The 24,792-nt window shown below is 40.9% G+C and overlaps 1 protein-coding gene across 26 annotated transcripts in view; it reads left to right on the plus strand.

Annotated features, from left to right (window-relative positions):
* The first annotated feature begins 5,051 nt into the window (after positions 1 to 5,051).
* Positions 5,052 to 24,792, plus strand: part of ATL2 (atlastin GTPase 2) — an 82,864-nt gene continuing 63,123 nt past the window's right edge. For 12 of the 26 annotated variants that reach the window (XM_081596164.1, XM_081596155.1, XM_081596165.1 and 9 more), the window contains exon 1: positions 12,413 to 12,560. In XM_081596164.1, the coding sequence (XP_081452290.1) occupies positions 12,443 to 12,560 (118 nt within the window). In that variant the 5' untranslated portion in view covers positions 12,413 to 12,442. Of the gene's footprint in view, positions 5,110 to 8,744; positions 8,842 to 12,412; positions 13,089 to 13,402; positions 13,589 to 24,792 lie in introns of those variants that run through there. The other 14 variants (XM_081596168.1, XM_081596180.1, XM_081596172.1 and 11 more) reach the window with 5 other exon arrangements.

A 24,792-nucleotide genomic window follows, 5' to 3' on the forward strand; every position in this document is an offset into this window, starting at 1 on the left:
TGTAGCTCGTTTTTGCTCACTGCTCTATAATAGCTTCTTGCATGTGAATAAGGTACATGTCTATTTGACTATTGGTGGTCATTTGGGTTGTTTCCAGTTTGGGGCTGCTATGAACAATGCTGCTGTAACCACTTTTATCCATGTCTTTTGGTGAAAATATATATGGATTTCAGTAGCACGTAAATCCAGAAGTAGAATAGATCATAGAATAGACTTACATTCATAGAGATAATTAAAGAGTTTTCCAAAATGGTTTTTACCAATTTATTGTCCCATCACTGATATCTGAGAGGTCCAAATGATTCATATTCTTCTCAGCAGTTGGTGTTATCTATTTTCTTGTTTTAACTTTGCTAGAATGTGTCCTATGATAGATTTTAATATATTTAAACAATAATTAATTTAACTTTTATGATTTTATAAATACATTTGTGAAATGGTACTAAGGAACCTGAGATTAGGTAGACATTACATCAAAAAAAATTTTTTTTAATTGTACTATAGTCAGTTTGCTACTTTAGGTCAATTTTAATGCTCAGTTATAGTCTTGTGTTGTTCTATAATTCCTTCATATAATATAGGTTCAGCATACAGAGAAAAATGGCCAGCTTCAAGTGGTCAAGGACTTTGTGCTCCTTTCATAGTTGTTATAGCCCTTTGAACAGTGCTGGGTACAGAGTAGGCATCCAGTAAATTCTGGTTGAATTGAACTGAACCAAATGAAATGAGCCAGTTATGGCTCAGACAGTAAAGAATCTGCTTGCACTGCAGGAGACCCAGGTTTGATCCCTGAGTTGGGAAGATCCCCTGGAGAAGGAAATGGCAAACCACTCCAGTATTCTTGCCCAGAGAATTCCATGGATAAAGGAGCCTGGTGGGCTGCAGTTCATGGGGTCGCAATGGAGGCAACCCACCTAGGTCTGTGCAATGTCTTTCTAGTCATAGTTCCCTGCCTAATCGGTCCACTTTCAGGTACTTCCTAAAGTAATAAGGGGACCAGGAGAGAGGAGTTCTAGAAAATGTCCAATTCCTTCATGTTCCTGTAGAGCCCACATTCTAAGCGCTGAAACTTCTTAGGTAAAATGAGCCCCACTGTTTTCAAAAGGATTTTCCTGAAGCACTTACCTAAGTCCACTAGAAAGTGGAACACACAGCAGACTGTCTTACCCGGGGTTGTCAGGATACAGCATGGTTTGTGCCCTTCCATGCTGGAAGGGGTGCTCTGGACTCAAAATGTCTGATCTTATTACACTGACCTGATTTCCTTATGGCTGCATCCAGTTTGATAGGAATTTCTCCAAAGGCCACAGTATCTCTAGGATACTTAGTTCTTTTTTTTTTCAATCTGTCCTAATTTTTAAGAACCATTTCTGTCATCTTATCAGCTAAAGGACCTGTACGCAATTGCCCATTTCAACATAGTGCATTGTGTCATGTTATGCACATTTTTGTTCATACTGAATATTGGCTATTTATGTATGGCTGCACTGGGCCTTCAACGTTGTGTGGGCTTTCTCTAGTTGCGGCGAGAAACTTTCCGTGTGTGGGCTCTTATTGTGGTGGCTTCTCCTGTTGCAGAGCATGGACTCCAGAGTGTGTGGGCTTCTGTAGTTGCAGCACGTGGGCTCAGCAGTTGCGACTCCTGGGCTCTAGGGAGCAGGCTCAGGCGGCTCAGAGACCATGGGCTAAGTTGTTCTGCGGCATGTGGAATCTTCCAAGACCAGGGATTGAACTCATGCCCCCTGCATTGGCACACAGATTCCTAATCACTGGACCACCACCAGGGAAGTCCAAATATTGACTATTTCTGGACTGAGATCCTGAGATGTTAAGTTAGTACATTTTAACTGTTCTGAGTTTGGAATTAGCCACTTTTTGAAAACAATTGGTGGAAATATCCACCCTCTACCTGACTTCTTTCAGTTTTGAAATCTTTCTTTGGGAAGGTGGATCTAGAGGGAGTGGTCATAAAGGAAGGATTAAAGAAGGAAGAAAACACAGACCTCAAGAAACGAGTATAGAGTGCTGATCAAACTAAGCCAGTCCAGACTCCATTTGGGCCCCCTGCTGTCAGGCACATCAAGGTAGAGAGTATGTGTGTTTGGGTGTGGTGACTGGTAGAAGAAATGAGAAATCCCTGAAAAGAATATTGTGATAAGATCCCTAGAGTATAACAGATTGTAACTGTGTAGAGTCACTAATGGAAACAGGCTTGTTCTGCAATCGGAAATCGTGATCAGCAGGTAATCAGATCTAGTGCTCTGGGGCCTCTGCAGCATGGTCACTGTTGTAGAGTAGATCAGAAAACAATGGGCTGTTTGACTCTCTCCTCTCCTGGCTGGGCAGCTTCCCAAGACTGGTGTGGAGAGGGAGGGGGGCTATGAATTTCAGAATGTTTTTCCTCTGGGGATGGGCTTCATGTCTCAGATCTCCTGCTAGGAGGATCACATGTCACATACATATATGTTTCTCCCTTCATGTGTGAATTTGCTTTCCAATCTCAGGTTGAACTGGCTATGACTCTAGGGTTTATCAAATTCAGGTCCATTAGGTTACTCCATGGGTATATTTGTTACATAGCCAGGTGCCATAACTTCAAATGCTGTGGTAGACAAGCAGGCAACATGAATATGAAGTGACATTGGTCGAAAGCTGGAGAAACTATTTATTTCCTTTCCAAAGGGAATATACTAGTCAGCATCAGACAATGGTTACTATATAGGTAGGCTGGCCCAGGTTACCAGATCTTCTGATTTTTTCAAGAAGAGCCAGAAATCCAGATTTTTTTTTTTTTAAGGAAAAGAGTATGTAATTTGCTGATTTTTCCAATGTTTGTAATTAATTAAAAGAAATCATTTTGCAGGCCAACTATGTAACAAACAAAACAAATCTGCAGGTCTCATTCAGTTCCCAAGCCTGAACCTCCAGGTTAAATTGATTTTCTGGTGGGAAAAGCCCAACTTATTCAAGTCACTTCAAGTTATTGAAGACTCTATAAACAGTCCCTGACTGGTGATAGTTTGACTTGATGATTTTTCAACGTTACAGTGGTGTGAAAGTGATAAGCATTCAGAAGAAACTGGATTTTGAAGTTTGAATTTTGATCTTTTCTGGGCTACTGATGTGCAATATGGTCCTCTTTCCTGAGGCTGGGCACGGGCAGTGAGCTGCAGCTCCCAGGCAGCCACACCATCATGAGGGTAAACAACTGATACACTTAAAACCATTCTGTTCCCATACAACCATTCTGTTTTTCCCTTCCAGTCTTCAATACATTATATGACTATTCAACACTTTCTTATAAAATAGGCTTTGTGTTAGGTGATTCTGCCCAACTGTAGGCTGATATAAGGGTTCTGAGTATGTTTAAGGTAGGCTAGGCTAAGTGACGGAGAAGGCAATGGCACCCCACTCCAGTACTCTTGCCTGGAAAATCCCATGGACGGAGGAGCCTGGTAGGCTGCAATCCATGGGGTCGCTAAGAGTTGGACACAACTGAGCGACTTCACTTTCACTTTTCACTTTCATGCATTGGAGAAGGAAATGGCAACCCACTCCAGTGTTCTTGCCTGGAGAATCCCAGGGATGGAGGAGCCTGGTGGGCTGCCGTCTATGGGGTCACACAGAGTCGGACATGATTGAAGCGACTTAGCAGCAGCAGCAGCAACCTTTGGCAGGGCTTCCCTGGTCGCTCAGCGGTAAAGAATCTGCCTGCCAATGCAGGAGATACGGGTTTGACCCCTGGGTTGGGAAGATCCCCCAGAGAAGGGAATGGCAACCCACTCCAGTATTCTTGCCCGGAGAATCCCATGGACAGAGGAGCCTGGCAGGCCATAGTCCATGGGGTCCAAAAGAGTTGGACAAGACTTAGTCACTGAACAACAATAACAAACCTTGGGCAAATTATTTAATTTGTCTAGGCTTTGGGCTTCCTGTGTAAAATGGAAATAGGTAGTAGTACCTTTGCTTTGGAGTTGTGAAGCTTAACTGAAAAACAAGTAATATAAATATATTACCTTATTATGGTAACATGAATTACCAGACACGTGTAAGTACCTGATAAATGTTACTTTTTTTCTTTTGCTTTGTATAAGAAATGCACTTTATTTTTTTCTTCCAGTTTTATTGAGATATAATTGACATACAGCACTGTATAAGTTTAGGGTGTACAGCGTAATGATTTGACTTACAGGCATCATGAAATGATTGTCACAATAAGTTTAGTGAACATCCATCATCTCATATAGATACAAAATTAAAGAAATAGAAAACAATTTTTTTCTTTGTGCTGTTATAAGTCTTAGTAGAGGCTTCCGGGCATCCTCTCCTGTGACTTGAAGATCTAATTCTAGTATGTTAGGTGCTGCGGTTCATGGGGTCGCAAAGAGTCAGACACGACTGAGCGACTGAACTGAACTAGTGTTCGGTTGCATTGTTTCTACTTGCTCCCATGAGGAAGATCTGACTGCTCTCCAGTTACAAAGAAAATATTGAATACGTTGATTGTAATATGCCCAAGTGGATATTGTCTTAATCTTAGAAGAGGCTAAGATGTGCATCTCCTTCTGTGAAGCATGGATTTCTCACTGACTTCGAAGGCATTCCTAAGGATGGGAGTGATGGGGGAGGGGTGCTGTGAATTGCGTCTGGATGTGCTCTCTGGGGTGGTTATCATTCAGGGCCCTGTTCTCAGAGGAATTGAAAGCATGTGGCAGTGTTTGCTCTAAGATACCAGCCTATTTTTTGTACCCTGGGGGCTACATTCACGCCTTCATCATTATTTTTGAAAAGGTGTTATTGACTATAGTATAGTTCCTAAAGAGTTCCCACCAGTGTTCTTTTGTATGCTTATCTTAATTAAAAAACCAAGTCACTACCTACTTTTCCAAATGTACTCAATCAAGTCCAGTTCACAAATTTGGATTTTTGTTTCTCCTATCACTAAACAATTTTAGTGACCACAAGATTCCATAGCATCTGTGAATTCCATAGAATTCTTCTGTAAATTCCATAGACATTGAACATTCAGGTAATGCTTCTGTTGTCATGGTGTTCCTGGGTGCCTTTTTTCTGGACTTTGAGTTGTGCTTACCTCCACTCCAGCCATCTGTAAGTTTCCTGGATATCCAGAAGCTGTTTAGTGATCAACATAAATGGTTCTTATGATTATAGCATTTCCAGCGTCTAACCCTGAGGCCAGTGTGTTATCCAGAGATTGCTGGTTAAGAACATAGACTCTGGAGGAAGACAGAGCTGCATTTAGATCTCAGCTTTTCAATTTACTAATCATGTGGCCTTGAACAATTTATGCTACCTTTTAAATTTATTTTTTTCTTTAGAATTCTATCTATTTATTTATTTTTGGCTGCACTGAATCTTTGTTGCTTTCTGTGGGCTTTTCTCTAGTTGCAGCGAACTGGGGCTACTCTTCGATGCGATTCGCAGGTTTCTCTTTGTGGTGGCCTGTCTTGTTGGGGAGCACAGGCTCTAGGGTGCACAGGCTTCAGTAGTTGCAGCGTGCATGCTCACTAGTTGTGGTGCACAGCCTGAGTTGCTCCAAGGCACGTGACAACTGAGTAACTAACACACACACACACACACACATACACTTCTTATCCACTGTACCACCATAGAAGTCCCTAGGCCAACTTTTAAAGCTCTAGTTTCTTCTTTTGTAAAAGGCTGATGGTGTCAATAATCCTTGCCTCATAGAGATATTTTATAGATTAAATAGTTATAGGTGTTATTGTTTTTAATATGCTCTTGCTCTTCAATTTCTTCTTAGACTTGATTGGAGTAATAATCATGATGGCTATCATTTATTGCCGTGTGCCAGCCACTGGGCTAAATATTTTATCTATATTGTCTGTAATCATCATGAAAAAATGACAAGAAGAGACCTTTACAGCAGAGGAAACTGAGGATCAAAGAAGTTAATTAACTTTCTGAAGATCATAAAACCAAGCGGTATAGCTGGAGTTTGAACTCCAGAGATGGTGTTCTTTTCACTAAGTGACTCTGAGGCTCACATATCCTGATTTAAATCATTACCTCTGAGGATGAATATGGATTGGAAGTGTCACTATTTCCTGTCACGTTCACGAGGGACAGCTGTCCCATGCTCCAGAAAACAATGGACGCCTAATATTAAGCAGCAAGCTGGGTGGAAATCCGTCTGCCCACAGTGTTCCATGCAGAGCAAGCGCCTTTCATGATGCCCACAATTCTCAGCATGAGACCAGCCTGGCTGTGTCAGAGAGGCATGTATGCATGTCCAGGGTCCTACTAGAAGTAGCCTCATGGAACCCTTGATGTTCTTCATTTGATTTCCTTTATAAGATATAATTCAATGACCCTGGCTTAGGTTTAGATAGAAATAATATTTCCCTGCCAATCAATAACTCAGAGTCTCTATTACTATTCACAACTGTTCTAGCAAGAATCTTGATTTCCCTCCTTGCCTGCAAAAATTTCCTCTTAGGCCCCTCCCTCAAAATGTTAATTCCAAAGAAAACCAAAGCCAATGTGGCAAATTGGTTTGTTAGCCACATTTGCTGTGCAACTTCTGAGATCAATCAGTGGCCACTGCTCCCGAGGTCAGTGAGAGGAACCTGCAGAATCCACCGAGAGATGCCAGTTGATGGGGTCAAGCTCCCTAGTGCTCCCATGCTGCTGGACCAATTTTCCATCCTTGTTCTTCATTTTGTAAACTAGGCCCTGGAGCAGTCCTGCCTGTGCCCAGATTTAGTCTCCCGTAGCCTCAGGGAAATGACTCATTCATCTTCTGCCAACCATTGTTGGACAAAAAACACGTATCTTCACATGAAGGAGCAACAATTTGCAAACGTGCTGTGTACCTTCAGTTAAATTTCTAGCAAACACATCACTGAAAGGATAAGGTCTACAGAGATGCAATTTTCCTCTATCACAAACTTCTTAATTCTCAGAGAGCAATTTATCTCATTTTAGCCACAACAATATCCAACTTTTCTATTGTGGCCATTGTTTTACATTTGTTTTCTTGTTCCCCTACTCTAGCCCTGCCCCATCCATATGCTGTCCCTCCCCGAAATCAAGGTAACAGGGTAGCCAAATCGCTGACTCTTACAGGAAGGGAAGTTCCTTCTGTCTTATACCATTTCCATGAAGGTTAAAAAGATCCTACAATCGGTTCCTGTTAGATCTCATATACAGTAACCTGTGCTTTCCTTCCCTAAAAGACTCAGAAGGCAAGTCTCCCTGAGACAAGCTCCATCATATTTTTGACTACTTCCTTCATTTCTGCCACAAAGGTGATGCTCATGGCTCACCTTGTATGCATACTACCCCAGTTCTGGAACCAGTCATTTCTCTAAGGACTCCACTTCTTTTTAGTAGGGAATAGCATTAAGAGCAAGAGTGGGCACTAGGTCATGATCATTGCTACTTGGGTGTCTGTGCTTGTAGGCCTTTTCTGTGCACAAAACTAGGAAATATATTCATGTACATACACATCTGCTGAAGCTGAAGCTCAATACTTTGGCCACCTGCTGCAAAGAGCTGGCTAATTGGAAAAGACCTTAATTGGAAAAGACCTTGATGCTGGGAAAGACTGAAGGCAAAAGGAGACGAGGGAGGCAGAGGATGAAATGGCTAGACAGCATCACCGACTCAGTGGACATGAATTTGAGCAAACTCCTAGAGATAGCGAAGGATAGGGAAGCCTGGGTCGCTGCAGTCCATGGGGTTGCAAAACATTGAACATGACTTAGCGATTGAATAACAACAACAATCATTTATTTGGTTTGCTTTCAGTTTTAGCACCCTGTTCCCTTTCTTGTTGGTTTTACTTTTTGATCATGTAACAGAAGTCAACACTAGATAAAAAGGTATTCTCTATTCTGTATTACTTATACTTTATCCCCCTTACTCCCAACTACTTGGAGGCAACTAACTTTATTTTTTCACCTCTCCAAGTTTCTTTTTGGATAGGTTAGTAGATATATGTATGTTTTCTTCTTTTTTCCTTTGGCACAACAGGTAGGCTCTACATAGGTTCTTTTGCAGTTTGGCTTTTTCTCTTAAGAATGTCTCTTGGAAATCACTCTGTATCAGTTCATAGATATCTTCCTGTTCCTTCTTTACAGTTAAGAAGTGCTCATCATGAAGAATTATCATAGCTTATTTAACCAATCATCTATGCTCAGATATTTGGCTTCCAATATTTTGCAACTGCAAATAACACTACAGTGAATAACCTTGAAAATTGTTTTTGGATTATTGGAGCTGTATCTTCAGGGGTAATGCCCAGAAGTGAGATTGCCATGTCGAAGTGTAAATGCGAATGAAATTTGTTGGATATTGCCAAGTTCTTCTCCGTAGGGGTTATACCATTTTGCATTCCCAGTGAGGATGCAATGTAGGAAAGTGCCTGAGTTCCCCCACATCCTTGCCAACAGAGTGTAATCGTCAGCTTTTGATTTTTTGCCAACCTCATGGGTGAGAAATGGTGTCTCAGTGTTGTTTCAATTTGCATTTCTCTAATTATGAGTAAAGCTGAACGTTTTTTCATATGTTTAAGGTCCATAATTTGATTATTCTTTTTGGTGAATTGTCTGTGGATGTTTTTGCCCATTTAGTAACAGGATTTTAAACATTTAAAAGTTGTTTATTTGGCAGAAATAGCTTTTAAAATAATTTATGCTAACTGAGAGAAGAATCCCAAAGTACCTAGCTGTGGATAAACTATGGATTCTGCCCTCCAGAAATTTACAGTCTGTAAGCTGAACACCATTACAGTGGATATGAGCATAAGCTGAGGACCCAGACCGCCTGCCTTCAAATGCCAGTCCTGCCACTTAGGCAAGTTTTTAATCTCTTAGTGTCTCAGTTTCTCCCTTTGTAAGATGAAAGTAACATTAGCATTTACCTCTTAAGATTATTGTTAGGATTAAATGACTTCACATATGTAAAGTACTTTGAGCAGGAAACATTCCATAAATGTTGGCTATCTTAGAGTCAAGAAAATTATTCTCAGCTATTTTTTGAGGCCCTACTAGGCACTGGCTTAGGTACTGGAGATATAGTCTGAACAAGACAGATTCTCGGGCTCCTGAATGCTCACTTTTTTGTGGTGGAAGAGGCCTGTGTAGGGTGTGGAAAGAAACCAAACCCAAGGAAACCAATTTTGTTTTTTGGCCACATTCGGCATGTGGAATCTTAGTTCCTCAACCAGGGATCATACCCGAAGCCCCTTTATTGGAAACATGGAGTCTTCTTAACCATGGGACGTCTAGGGAAGTCCCCAAGGAAACCAATTTTGTCTGTCTTGTTCGTCAGTAGTCTGTTCAGCACACACAACAGTGTCAAAATTCGTTTGTTTAAATGAAAGAATGAAGGAAGAAATGACAGAGTAGTGAAAAATGAGGCTTGATGCACAGGCAGGGCCCAGATCATGAAAAGACTTGTCAACTCTTTTGAAGAGTTTGGACTTCATCCTGAGCAGAGAAATCACATGAAATAGATTTGCATCTAAGAAAACTCAAGTCGGTCTGTGTGGAGGATCTACACAGGGGGAGAACAACAGGGAGGTTGTTATAATAAGTCCAGCGCAAGATGATGAGGTCCGAATCAAGAGGGAGGCTGAGGGGATGGAGAGGAGATGAGCTGAAGGGAGGTTTAGAAGTCCGAGTTGACATCACCCGGACTTGCTGGGTGTAGAGGGAGGAAGAAGGCTGCAGCATCACTGAGATTTCACTGTGGTGAGAAACGGAAGACAGGAACTTTCCTGGTGGTCTAGTGGTCAACAGTCTGTGTTACCAGGGCAGAGGGCATATGTTTGATCCCTGGTCGGGAAATTAAGATCTTGCATGCTGCTTGGCACAGCCAAAAAAAGAGAAAGAAATTGAAAAGGGATGACTGATGGGGAAAATGGAGAAAGGCTTTTTTAAAAAAAAATTATTTATTTATTTTTAGCTACACTGGGGTCTTCATTGTTGCCCTCAGGCTTTTCTTAGTTGTGGCGAGCAGGGGCAACTGTAGTTGTGGTGCAATGGGCTTCTCACCGTGGTGGCTTTTCTTTTTGTGGAGCATGGGCTCCTGGTGCAGGAGCTTCAATGGTTGTGGCTAATGGGCTTAGTTGCCCCACTGCATGTGGGAGCTTCCCAGACCAGGGATTGAACCAGTGTCCTCTGCATTGCAAGGCAAATTCCCAACCATTGGACCACTGGGGAGGCCCAATGATGGCCTTTTAAACTTATGGATTTGAGGTGACCATGGGACAGTGCTCAATCTCTTGACTGTACTTGCTTTTGGCTTCTTTACACTCCTTGGAGTCAGGAGACTGGGACCTGTCCAGCACACTGTAGTGGCCCACGAGATAAACTGTCTAATATTGGGAAGTACACTGGTTAGGGGCATTATTTTGCCAACAAAGGCACGTATAGTCAAAGCTATGGTTTTTCCAGTAGTCACATATGGATGTGCGAGTTGGACCATAAAGAAGGCTGAGCGCAGAAGAATTGATGCTTTTGAAATGTGGTGTTGGAGAGGTCCTTGGTGGAGAAGGAAATGGCAACCCACTTCAGTATTCTTGCCTAGAGAATCCCGTGGACAGAGGAGCCTGGTGGGCTGCTGTCCATGGGGTCGCACAGAGTCAGACAGGACTGAAGTGACTTAGCAGCAGCAGCAGCAGCAGCAGCAGCAGCAGCAGCAGAGTCCCTTGGACTGCAAGGAGATCAAACCAGGCAAACTTAAAGGAAATCAATCCTGAATATTCATTGGAAGGACTGATGATGAAGCTGAAGCTCCAATACTTTGGCTACCTGATGCAAAGAGTGGACTCATCAGAAAAGACCCTGATGCTGGGAAAGATTGAAGGCAGGAGGAGAAGGGGATGACAGGGGAGGAGATGGTTGGATGGCATCACCAACTCGATGCACATGAGTTTGAGTAAGTTCCGAGAGATGGTGATGGACAGGGAAACCTGGCATGCTGCAGTCCATAGGGTCGCAATGAACTGGACACGACTGAGCAACTGAACAACAACAGCAACACTGGTTGGGAGGTCTCTTGACTAGTAGTGCAGCCTTAACCCTCCAGGGGTCCCTGATGGGGCATGCTGGTGCTAAGTTTACTGCTAGTTGTAACTGGAAGTTTATTCTTTGATGACAAAAATAACTCATCTTTGCATCTTCTCTCACACCTTAGAGGATGCATAAGGCAGACTGTGGGCAATATTAAATAGATGTCTCATAGGAGATTAGGAAATGTAGGAAATCCATCATAGGAAATTAGGAAATCCATCATCAAGTAGGGCTCATGGCTTGGGGGGTTGCCGCAGGGTCACTGAGCCAAGATGCAGAGTTACGACGTTCAGGAGGAACTCCAAATCCCTTTCCATTGATACAGAAAACAGATGAATAAAGAGTCCAACAAACCCCCGTCTAGAATGGCACTCTGCAAGCTTTGATGACACCAGTGCTTTTCTAGAGGTCATGCTAGATGAAAGGCTGTGAAAAGACCTGGACAAGACAGCGATTTGGACACCTGGACACATGCCTTTACCATAGAGAAGGAATTTCTAATGAAGCTGGTGATAAGGGCAAAGATCCAAAAGAATAGAAACCATGTTTCACAGAAGCCTCCACAGGCAGATATTTATTTTTAAAAGTGACCCGAACTTTCTCTAGGATGTCACTGGATCCCCACAAGAAGGTGCATCAGTTAGGAAAGGACCTGCTACAATTCATTTTCTGATTAGAGCGTTTTCTAGTTTGACCCTATAACAGGCTAGGAGCAGGAGGGCAAGGATATGCAGTTAAGAAGATAGGAGGAGGGTCTCAAGTAGAGGGAAGCTATGACAAACAAAGCAGAGGATGGTCTCCAGATGGGAAACAGTACGAGAGACTTGTGCGAAGAAAGATCAAAAGGAAAAGCAGGCCAGCAGCAATAGCTCGGGAATGGAGGGAAAGCGAGGGAAGGAGGGGGAGACTAGCAGTGGGGGAGGAGGTGGGGGATGAAAAAGAAGAGAAGGAAAGGAGTATGAAACATTTGCGGTGCACGACTCAACGATTATAGAGAAGAATCGTAAAGAGAATTGGGTTACTGAATTGGGAAGGAGGGACTTGGTTCTCTGGAGAGTCCTGCGATTACACAGCGCTCAGGGGGTGTGGTCCTGAGTTTAGGGTGGTGAGAGTGCGAGAAGGTTGCGGTGGGGGCGCCGCCCAATTTCTCCCCAAAGTGGAAGCCTGGGAAAACCGAGGGGCAGGCAAGCAGGCTAGCAGGGAGGAGGCGGAGCGAGGGCGCCGAGGGGCGGGACGAGGGAGGGCGTGGGGAGGAGGAGGAGGAGGCGCACATTGAGGGCGGCGCTAGGACCTACCGGCGCCCCGCCGGCTCCCGGGAGGTTGATAAAGCGGCGGCGGCGTTTGACGTCAGTGGGGAGTTAATTTTAAATCGGTACAAGATGGCGGAGGGGGACGAGGTAACGCGAAGCCAAGAACCGCACCAAGGGCTGCGGCGCCGGCGGCGGACCAGCGACTCAAACACCGGGGTTAACCACGTCTCGTCCACGACCCTCCTAGGTACAGGCCGGCAGGGTGGAGGCCGCAAGGCCCGCGCAGAGAGAGGGCGCGGGCCGCTCGGGCTCGCGGGCACCGGCCGCAGGCGGCGGGGTCGTCGTCCGCGGCTGGCTCCGCTCTCCTCCCGCCGCCGCGTCTGGCCGCCAGGCCTAGCCCCCGCCGGCGCGCGGCCTGAAAAGGGCGGCCCTGGGGCCGCGGCTCCCGCAGCTGTCGGGTGAACGGGCGGCGCGCGCGTGTGCGTCCGACCCGGCCCCCTTGCCCACCCGCTGCCGCGTGGCTGTCGCGGTGTCCGCCCCGACCTGAGGGGGCGGCCTTGAGCAGGGGCTGCAGACCCAGGGCGAGGGGAGGTCGGCGGCGGTGCGGCTCTGTCCTCGGGAGCTCCGGACGCGCCCGGGCGACCTGTCACCCGGCCGGCACTCGCTGCCCTGTGTCTCGCGCGCGGAGAGGGAGGAAGGGTTAACCAGGTCGTGATGGGCCCGGTGGTGGAGGAGGACGCGCAGCGCGCGGAAGGAGCAGACACCTCGCTGCCAGGTCGGGAGGCTCTCCAGACACCCTTCCAGGAGGGAACCGCAGTCCGCAGGCCAGGGCTGTGTCCCGGGGCTTGGGTTCCGGGGCCCTGCAGTTCCCGAACCCATTCCTGCGGGTAGTGCATGGCTAGGATGCAAGTTCCGATTTAATTGTCAAAACTGGGCTTTTGAGCTGTTTACTAGTACTGAGATTATAGTGAGGCCCGATCGGGCTGAAAGTGTCGGTGGTGTGAAGTCATCTGATCCTTTGCTCCCCGGTTTTGCTGAATGTGAGCTCCTACTGTACGGGTAAAGGAGCGCCCCTGCCCCCTGGAAGACGCACTTGCTTTAGCAGCAGAGTGTTGTGTGTCTCTCTTACTCATAACACCCTATTTTTAGGAGTTTAGCATTTGATCTTTCACTGTGGTGTGAATTGAACGCCTGAAATCTTGATTGAGAATTTTGATGGTACTTAAAGGCATAAAGTTTTTCCAAGGCTTATAATTAGTGAAAGCTTGAGCATAGGTAAGTATGGCCATGACACAGATAAGAGTTTATTAAGTATATTAAGTATGAACTGTGTTTTTCAGATTTCTCTCTACAGTCTGCTAAAGGTTTTGTGAGTAAAATGTAAAACATTTTGATGAAAAACTCCCTTTAATAGAAAAGTTTATGTGAAATATATTTTATCATTCACGTTAGCCCTTGGACGTGTTGAACGTATGTCAGAGGTGAGGACAAACTAAGTTTTGTTAAAGGACAGGGAACAGGAAATAAAGTTTATTTTATGATTGCTTGCCAACCAAAGCACTTGACAGAGCTGTTTACACAGAAAAAAATGCCACCAGAGAAGAGAGGTATGCCTTAAGTCTATTCTGGTTGGAATTCTCATTAGTTGTTCTGGAATGCCGATGGATTGGTTAATTTAGCTCTTTTGGACCTGGGAATGTGTGTGCGGGTTTGTTTACTTATACCGTTTTAGATGTAGTTTCAAAGTGTTTTATGTGCTTGCCTTATTAGGAGAAACATTGCTTTATGACTCAGTTATGAACATCGTTTTTAGGCTATGACATATTGAGAAGAGATGCTAGTCTTAAGACTTGATATATCGGGGTCATCATTTATTAAATGCTCTGTCTTCTACTCACAGGTTTTTGTCTTTTGTGTGTGTTTGTGAAGTTAGTCCTTCACTTGAAAGCCATTTCTATCAAATGACTGCCCAAAATAGTCCCTCTCCCTGCTAATTTTCTCTGAGTCACCCATTACTACATTAAAAACTAAGTAAATTGGCTGAGATTTGTGTTTAAAGTAAGAGCAAACAGGCTATAAATGAGTAGGTACTCATCTGGTGACTTCGGCTGTAGAAACTCTTGTCTCCTGCTTTCTGGATAAAGTTGAAGAGTTGGGATGAGTCAGGTGCTGCTCTTGTAGTTTAGTCTTAGGAAGATGCTTTGTGTCTCTTTAGTGTTTATTCTTTTTAGGATTGTAAGACCTTTATAAAAGACCTAGGAACTCTTCTGTTGACTTTGTAGGATGATAAGAATCTGTGGATGTGATTAAATCTATTTAGTAAAGTGTTTTGAAATCCTTCAAATTTTTCATTTGGGGAAGAAGGAGCTGCCTTATAGTAAAGAGGCAACTTTACTGATAAGGCAATAACTGACCTTATTATAGGTCAAATAAACCAGGAGTTAAAATGAGATTCAGGCCTTAAGTGGAATGCACCAGTTTTCAAATTCATTTTTAGTTTGCCTCTCTGTTTTAACTTTAGGGGGTAGGGTTTTGGAATACTCACAAGTGAAAGTAAGTTTCTTGAAATTTTTAGACCGTTTCCAAAATTGTGCCTTTTCCATTTATCTGCTATTAAGCAGCTACTAAGAGTATACCTGGAGGACTGTCACCTAGTTTGATGCTGGAGTTCGAGACATATTTAAAATTGTGAGACCTAGTAGTAAGATGCATTTTAAAAGTGCATTTATGCATTGTTTATGTTGTTTATGCTTAATTGGAAGACCTTTTTGACACACAATTGTAAATAAAGCTGTTTGGCAGTCTGTCAAAGGGCCAGAAATGTACAGGGTGGGAATAGAAGTTAGACTTTTAATAATAGTGACTTATAGCTTTACAGAAGGAGTTTTTCTCTCGAGTGGGTGCAGGGAAGCAGCTTTTTAAATTTTTTTTAAAAAAGTGTGATGGTATTCTGATTGTCTAGCCATTTGGGGGTTGTATTTTTACTCTTTTGGGCATTATTTAACTTTAGGAAGATAGATGTGAATATAGAATAACCAAACTTGATCCTCCAATTCATTACTCATGTAAGTTTCTTGCTATCCTTTACCTTTATCACCCATAATACAGAAGACCTATTGAGGGCTTTCTCCATAGCTTTAAAAGTGGATATCCAGAAAAAAAGACCAGCCTGAGGATTAGTGTCAGTAGGATAATACTTGCTACTTTATAAAGCACTTTAAACATTGTGCTTTGATTTTATTCTTAGAACCTTCTTCTGGAAGAATTAAGTTATTGCCCCTGAAGGGAGTGATTGAGACTGGCCTACAGTCACAGAAATGACTCAGAGGTGTCCTCTTAACTGCTCCTCCTCAGACTTGGAGGAGGGTAGGGGCCTCTTTTCATTCAGATTGTCTCGTATCATAGTCATGACTGGGTAAAATTTTGTTGAATGAAGTCTGAAATCATACTAATGAGAAGATGGGCAGTTAAAAAGTAAAGGTAGGGAAATCACATAAGTGGAGTGGGAAATTATTTAAAGTAGGAAGGGAAAAGGTGGATATTGTAGAAAGAAGAATTAAAGTAGACGTTGGGGTTAGTCTTCTGGCCAATACAAGTAGAATCTAGGGGATTCCCTTGCTATAGTACCAGTTTAGTAAAGTTATTTGGACAACTTGTATTTCTATGATTGGCATCAAAATAAATAGTAACTAATAACTTGGTGAAATGTGTGTAACTGGTGAAAGATACTAATCTAGGTTCTCTAGCAGGTTTTACCTTTTTATTGTATAATACTGATTGTGGGGGCAATGTTTCTTTAACCACAGAGAATCAAGATAGTGTAGTGGAAAAAGAATGAGGAATCAAAAGCTGAGTGACTTCATTTAAACTCTGAGTTTGAAACCCCTCGCATGCAGTAGTGATAATAATCCCATAAGGGCTGTTGTGGGAAACAAATGAGGTGAGGGTACAAGTGATTCATAAATTACAGAGCTGTGTGTAAGATATAGTAATGTATAGGTAAGAATATGACAGTTGGACTACTTGTTCTGTTATATTAATATATGTGTATATTTACAGTCAGAAAGTTTCTTTTAATTTTTTTCCCCTGTAATGTGGACAGTTTAGTGTGGGTGAATTTTTAACTTTATCTATAAAATGCTGATAATGTGTTCATCATTAGGGTTATTAAATGTGATTAAAGTGCTTAACTCAGTATCAAACATTCTGTTTGGTGGTACTTACTACTATAATGTGTGGTTATTTAAGATGAGACTTTGAACTAAGCATGTAATTTTTAAAATAGGTGATTTGAAAAGTCTTTGTTCAGTTTTTATCAGATAAAAATAAACATTCATATTTCTCAGCTACCTTTATTTTAATAAACTTACATTTTAGAGAATCATTTAATCATGTGGCAAATAATCTTCTGAAGTTGTTTATTTCAGTTTCAGGATTCAATATGAATCATGGCAGTTTTCAAGTAGAAAACATTGGCTTTTCAAACAGTAAAGGTGCAAAATCTAATTTATGTCAGTATGCACAAGAATGCCTAAAACAGTGATTGACTTGAAACCACACTAATCATGGATCCCATAAAAAGCTTTTTTTCCCCCTTTCTGTAGTCGTTATTCATAGAAGAGTCTTGGGTAGTGATAAGAACATACTTATTTTAACTCATTTTAACTAATTTAACTAATTTTGAATTTTGAGTACTGTAAATTTCCATGGCCTTCAGAATGGAATAACATTTTTTCCTTCTTGAAGGAAATATTTACCCTAGCAAGCTGCTAGATTTTTTTTTTTTGATTACTAAGTAGATAATCTGTGGAGGCACTTGAGAAACTTTAAAGCCTCCTATAATGAAACTCTGTAAAGGGGTGAAATTGGCGCCCCTTGAGCTGCTCTTTTCCTATTTGAATGACTGGGTTTATGAGCTGGATTAAAAGCTGGATTAAGTTCACTTTTATCAGAATGGTGGAGGGGGTTTGAATTTTGAATGATAAGTTGGAGAGAAATTTTGATGAAATTTGAACGAAATTCACCATTGTTCTTAGTTTTTTTGATGTCAGTGGGTGATGCCATCCAACCATCTCATCCTCCGTCACCCCCCTTCTCCTGCCATCAGTCTTTCCCAGCGTGAGTCTTTTCCAATGAGTTGGCTGTTCCCATCAGGTGGCCAAAGTATTGGAGCTTCAGTTTCAGCATCAGTCCTTCCAATGAATATTCAGGACTGATTTCCTTTAGGATTGACTGGTTTTGATCTCCTTGTAGTCCAAGGGACTCTCTCAAGAGTCTTCTCCAGCACCACAGTTTGAAAGCATTAATTCCTCGGCACTCAGCCTTCTTTATGGCCCAACTCACATCCGTACTTCACTACTGGAAAACCCATAGCTTTGACTACATGGACCTGTGTTGGCAAAGTGATGCTTTAAAATACACTGTCTAGCTTTGTCATAGCTTTTCTTCCAAGGAGCAAGCGCCTTTTAATTTCCTGGCTGCAGTCACCATCCACAGTGATTTTGGAGCCCAAGAAAATAAAGTCTGTCACTGTTTCCACATCTGTTTAGTCTTCCTTTTGATTATGGAGTTATTTCTTACTGAATAATGCTGGCTTTAATATCTTTCTAGATAAATCTTGACTTACAGGGTAAGGTCTTAAAAGTAGATTTCAGGGTTCAAATGGCCTGTACAGTTTCAAAATCGAAGATCACATCAGCATATCCATTCAGAAAGATTATACCCATTTATTCTGTCTCCATTTGTTCACAAGTGAGTGTTGTTAATTAAAAATAAATACCAACACATGGGAAAAATGGGGACCCCACTGTTTGTTTCATTTGCATTTCTTTGATTACAGTTGATACTGAAATTTTAACATGGTAATTGAATGTGAATTTTTTTAGTTGCATTTTTTGTATTTGACCGGCTCTCAGTGTTTCTCTTATCTTTGTAAAAGTTCTTTTGTATACAAAAAATTCTTTTTCATGTTTGCTTTTTGACTTTGTGGGTTGTTTTGGGGAAATATTATATTTAAAATACTTAAAATGGTTCCATATGAGTTCTTTCCTTAAATTGGCATCTCTGATGGCATGTCTGAACTTATTAACTTAGTGCTAGTCTCTTGAATATTTAGATATGCACACCTGGAGGTTTTTTTCTTCTTTTTTGTTTTGAATTCTTTGTGAGATATTGATTGTTTGTTCCTATCTCTTTTTAATACCAAAGTATGGGTATCTGCTTCCCTGATAGCTCAGTTGGTAAAGAATCAGCCTGCAATGCAGGAGACCCCAGTTTGATTCCTGGGTTGGGAAGATCCTCTGGAGAAAGGGTGGGCTACCCATTCCAGTGTTCTTGGGCTTCCCTTGTGGCTCCGCTGGTAGGGAATCTGCCTGCAATGTGGGAGACCTGGGTTCAGTCCCTAGGCTGGGAAGATCCCCTGGAGAAGGAAAAAGCTACCCACTCCAGTATTCTGGCCTGGAGAATTCCCTGAACTATAATAGTCCATGGGGTTGCAAAGAGTTGGACACGACTGAGTGACTTTCACTCACATGGGCATCTGCTTCAGTGCCTAGTAGTGTGGTAGAAGCTTCCAAACTTAGGAGCTGGATCCAGATCAACATCGTTTTCAAGCTTTGGCTTCCTTAACAAAAAAAAAACAACAACCCTACTTGAGAAATTTAAGGTTCAAAGATAGTATTTTTCAAAGCACCTGACATCTATTGAATGTACAGGGTTACTCCTCAGGGTAAAGGAGAGCCTGAAGGGGCTGAGGCTAGTTTTCTTTTAGGGGTGAAGAGGTGGGGTAAGACAGTCAGGTAGAGGGCCATTCTTGGACAAAGAACTAGCTTTTTTCTGCCCTTGATGTTATGTTGCTATATTGACACCTACCTTATAAAAAGGCTTTCTGTTTCTTGTAGTGAATACCTATGTAGAAAAGTGTAGAACAGATCACTCTTTCTAAGCTTTCATGTAGTTGGGAGGTCAGGTAGACCTTATGCGTATTTGTGAGTAAAGTTTATCATTAAGTTTCTAATTTCAGAAGTAGAAATTAGTGTGTTAATATTGTTAAGGAAGACTTGGAGGAAGTTGGGCTTATTAGTCCTTGAAGTCCTTAGCAGAGTTGTAGGATATACCACTTGTTAAAAGGATGCTTGAAATATTTAAAAGCAATTAGAAGCAACTGAAAGATCAATTTGTTAGAGCATGTTTAATAAAAAAGGATATGAGTTTTTCTGTAGCCAAGTACAGCAAAGAATTGATTTAAATAACTGAATAACTGCTAGAAAAACTGTCTGAATAGCCCCCCCAGATGTACCTAAAAACTGTAAAGATGTGTGCTCCCTGCCTCTGTTTTTGATTATGTATGTATTTCTCTGCCGCAAAAAATCCTGACACTTACTCTAAAATTGTCAAACTTAGAGAAAAAACAAAGGAGAGGATAGTGAGAACCTTCGACACTCTTATCCCGTTTGTTTTTTTCAAATTAGTCACATTTTATCTAGCTGGAAAGATGGTTATTTGTCCCTTTCTGGCCCTATTTCATTTTTACCCCTGCTTTTAGTGGGATTTTGCTTGCACTGAGCCAGGGTTGGGATTTGAGTATATTCTTTACTTTCCTTTCTTTAAACTGCTGCTGTAATAAGTCATCTGAGGTTGAGAGTTGAAGCAAAGTGGAACATAGTGTCTTGTTTCCAGAGACTTGACAGATACCTGTTTGAGATTTGTCATGAAAAGCTTATTCTAAATTTAAGCTTGAGTGTATTTTTTTTTTTTAATAACTCCTTTGTTAGCTTGTTACCCCAAATTTCAATAACTCTTCTATGAGTTTAATATTTTTTGTCTTACTGCAGAGTTAGTTTGGAGGCCCTCAAAGTGAGTGATTAAACCATTTGCCTAAATTGAGGCAACGTACTCTGGTTTTGTTGGACTCCTGATTTCTGTGTTAAAAAATCTTGGAATCACTGTATCAACAGTACTTTTGGAAATGGAAATGTAGTGCTTTGTCGCTTTATAAAGGCTTATAGAGAAGAGAATGTCCCTTATAAAAAATATGGAATAATTTAGTATTATCTGTTGCCTACTCTAAAGAAGGATGTTGAAGCTAGCTAGCTCTTACATGCGGAGAAGGCAATGGCATCCCACTCCAGTACTCTTGACTGGAAAATCCCATGGACGGAGGAGCCTGGTAGGCTGCAGTCTATGGGGTCGCACAGAGTCGGACACGACTGAAGCGACTTAGCAGCAGCAGCTCTTACATGCATCAGTTTCTATTTTTACTGTCACCTCTTGACTTTGAGCTTTTCACCTTATACTCAGGCTCCTTCGTTTGCCTTATATCTGATTTCCCTGTGTTTAGACTCTCATTATTATACTTCTTACTCACTCATCACTTTCAGTTTATCTGTGCAGCACAGCTTTGATCCTATCACTCTGCTTCAGAATTTTCCATGGCTCCTCAGGATAACGCTTAGCATTTTTTAACTTTTTTTATTCTTTTTAAAAAAAATTTTATTTGGTGACTCTGGGTCTTAGTTGTGGCACATGGGATCTTCCGTTTTTGTTACAGCATGCAGGATTTTTAGTTGCTGCATGTGAGACCTAGTTCTGACCAGGGATTGAATCCAGACCCTCTACATTGGAGTGCAGAGTCTTAGCTACTGGACCACCAGAGAAGTCCTAGCTTAAATTTTTAAGGTTAGCTTAATCTGATTCTCATGACTTAGAAAAATGCAGCCTTCTCCAGGGTATCTTCATTGATAACCCTGGTTTAAATAATCCCAGAATATCTCTTTCTCGTTATACTGTCACTTTATACTTGTTTGTGTCAGAACTTTGAGAGTAAGGACTGTTAGTAGCAAATTGTACTTCTCTAGTGTCTAGCAATAGTGCCTTGCTCTCTGATGACTAGTCTGAAGTAGTTAGGTTGAGAGACTCTTCATGACACATTGCTGAGCATTGTTGGAATCAGTGAATATGAAACAGTAAGTTGCATATTTGTTTACATGTACATATATATGCATATCTTACCAAAGATGGGAAAGTATAATTTTATTGCATCTTATGTTTTTAAAGTCTTCAATTAAACCTGCCCTTCTAGAAGTTTGATGAAGAAAAAATTTTTTCCCAAATGGGAGACTGTATAAATGATTTGCTAACTATAAATGATTAAGTTTTGACAAGGAAATTTTTTGAAAAAATAAAGATAGTTGTATGCTAAGAGTTGTTATAAAAATGAGAAATAAACTTTGCTTTTAAACAAACTGTGTTTTTGGTAACTTTTTTTTAACTTTATAACTTTATAAAGATCTTGAGCACATAAGAATTCACTTCTGAGTTTGTTCAACAAACATGCTCATTTGGCATAGTTGGAGAATGACGGATCTGACAGTTACAAAGACTGGGTATACATTATGATCTGACCACTTCAAAACGTTACATTTTGTTTACATTAAGCAAACCTCAGTGTCCTCCTTCATACAGATAAGAAAACTCTTAGCTACTTTTGAGGATTATATAGTTATTAGCATAGAGTAGGCATTCTAAGTGTTTTTCTCTCTTCTAAAGTAAAAGGTACAACATCTAAAATTATTTCATATGGTAAATTATTTCAGGGAATGAGAAAATTCTTAATAATATCTCTTCTCCCAGATACCCAGTTCTTTCAGTTCTCTGTTCAAATGTTTCCTTATTAGAGGAGCCTTGCCTGTTCTTTTGTAAAATAGCAACCCCTGTTTTCATTTCCCTTAACTGGTTTTATTTTTCTCTATAGCACTGGCTTCCCAGGTGGCTCAGATGATAAAGAATCTGCCTGCAATGTGGGAGACCTGGGTTCTATTCCTGGGTCAGGAAGATCCCCTGGAGAAGGGAACGGCAACCCACTCTAGTATTCTTGCCTGGAGGATTCCATGGACAAGGGAGTCTGGTGGGCTACAGTCCTTGGAGTCTCAAAGAGTCAGACACGACTGAGTGATTAACATTTTTCACCTCACACATTTGGATCTTATTCACTAATTTTAATTCTCTTTCATAGTTAATTTATCAGTAGATATTTAGGTTCCAAATTTTTTTTGCAGTTAGAGATAATCCTCCATTCAAAAGGAACCATGTCTCTTCTGTGCATTTGGGTAAGAATTCCTCTGGCATGTAAATAACTTATCTAAAATTAAATTTAAAGTTTCAATACTGTTTACTCAAATTCTCTAAAAAATTGTACCACACAACAAAAGTGTGTCTTCCCATCCTTTTTTTTTTTTTAAAGGTACAAAAGATGCAGGCCCCTTGGAGTGACTTGGGTGAGATTTTCTGTAAGACTTTCCTTTAGAAGAAAAGGAAAGTCCTTTCCTACTGCAAACTCTTAAGTTGCAGAACCTAAATAGAATTTTTCTGAATTTCTGTCTTGTTGCTTAGAGCCTCCCAAGCCATTATTTATTCTAGCATTTTTAACTAGTCAACAAAATTGACTTTATAAACTGCCACCTTTTAAAAAATAATCTAATTTCAGTTGAAAATTTTTTTCTAATGTTAAAGTATATACACATATATTTAAATGTATGCTTTAAGAGCTGATTAATATTTGATGATAAACTTCAGGAGAAATATTTTGTGGTCTATTTTACATTTTTCTTCTATTTAGATATATGCATAAAAAGCATTTTTATTCTTCAGTATTTTTTTTTAATAGATTCAGATTTTATTGTTTGCTCAATGTGGGGAATAATCTAAATCCTCCATATTGAGGAAAATCAACTTTGTTTTATATAAACTTAAAAGCCAACCAAAGTCAAATCATGTTTGATAAAATGAACAGTTTTAAATTAGAAGCGAGTATATATAATGAACAGTTTTAAATCAGAAGCCAATACTTTGGCCATCTGATGCGAAGAGCCGACTCATTGGAAAAGACCCTGATGCTGGGAAAGATTGAAGGCAGGAGGAAACGGGAACAACAGAGAATGCGGTGGTTGGATGGCATCACCGACTCAATGGACGTGAGTTTGAGCAAGCTCTGGGAGTTGGTGATGGACAGGGAAGCCTGGCATGCTGCAGTCCATGGGGTTGCAAAGAGTCAGACATGACTGAACAACAACTTTGTCTCCCAGAGAAACCCTGGATATACAATAACTTTTACTTACTTTGTCTTTTATTAACAATGTTTGGGCATACTAATTCTATCTTTTTTAAATCCTGTTTTTAAAGCAGCAGTGGTGATAAGAAAATATCCTTCATTCTTGAAAAAATTTTTAGCATAGTCTGTTGTTTAGTTGCTAAGTTGTGTCCAACTCTTTTGCGACCCCATGGACAGGCTCCTCTGCCCATGGCATTTCCCAGGCAAGAATACTGAAGTGGGTTGTTCAGTATTCTTTAAATGGAAACAGCAAAGATTCTATGTCATCACTGCCGGTTACTGTGGAAACAGTAGATTACAAGTGGAAAATAATGTTTGAGTCTTATAGGAAAACAATTTTTTTTTATCTTCTGATTTGAGAGTAATGAAGGAAGGGAATATGAACTACTGTATATGCTTTTTAAAAGTATTTTTAAAGCTTGGTGATTTAGGATGGTCTTGTTGGTCAGATGGGCAAAGCTGATGGGGAAAAGTATCCGATGTATGACATTAGTGGAAGGTCTCCTGGAGTCTTTAAAATTTTTATTTTTACCATTTGCATCATAGTTCTGGTTTTATAGGAGAGAAATTTAACTATAAGTTATTAATAACAATATTTTATAGGAGCAAATAGTGAAGCCCATTTTTGTGGTACCTGTTTGGCTAATAGCTACTTCTCTTCTTAAAAAAGTTTGTTTTGAAGTCTACGTTTGTGTCTTTGTCAGTATTCTTATTCTGGGCTGCATCTGTTTGGGCAGGGAAAGGGAAGCCTGCTATTAAAAGCTTACCAGGTGATTGATGATGGCTCCAGACCAATACTCTTCAACCCTAGCTATATATCATATTAACAAATTAGAAAATTTTTTATATTTATATTTTGAAAGTAGGGGTGTCTATGTACACTGCCTCTTTTCAATACTTTTCAATACTTTATACAGCATCCAGAGTAGCTCAACTAGAGTGGTTAGCAGTCTCCCAGGAAAATGGAGGATTATAGTATAGCTTGAAAACCTGTTTTCCTTTAGTGAAAACTTTAGCATCACTGGAAACTACATGAAATAAAATAAAATGAATGCTCTTTACATTCTAAATACCTGTAAAATACCGTGATCATCAGTACTCTGTTGTGTTCAGAGGACCATCAATGTTGGCATCACAACATTATCATGTTGGGAATTAGAAATGCAGTTTTAGCCTCCCATCCCAGATTTCCTGAATCAGAATATTCATTTAAAGATGATCCAGGTGATTCATATTCATTTAAAAAGTTTGAGAAACACTAATGTAGAAGAAATAACACTAAATAAAACCACAGTCAGATCTCCCTCCACACAGTGGTCCAATCATGTGTTTTCCTTGTCTTTAAAATGAGTGAGTTTGGCTGCATAATCTC

The sequence above is a fragment of the Giraffa tippelskirchi genome, chromosome 4 (genome assembly GCF_054371585.1).
Source record: "Giraffa tippelskirchi isolate mGirTip1 chromosome 4, T2T-mGirTip1v1.2.pri, whole genome shotgun sequence".
In the NCBI taxonomy this organism is placed as follows: Eukaryota; Metazoa; Chordata; class Mammalia; order Artiodactyla; family Giraffidae; genus Giraffa; species Giraffa tippelskirchi.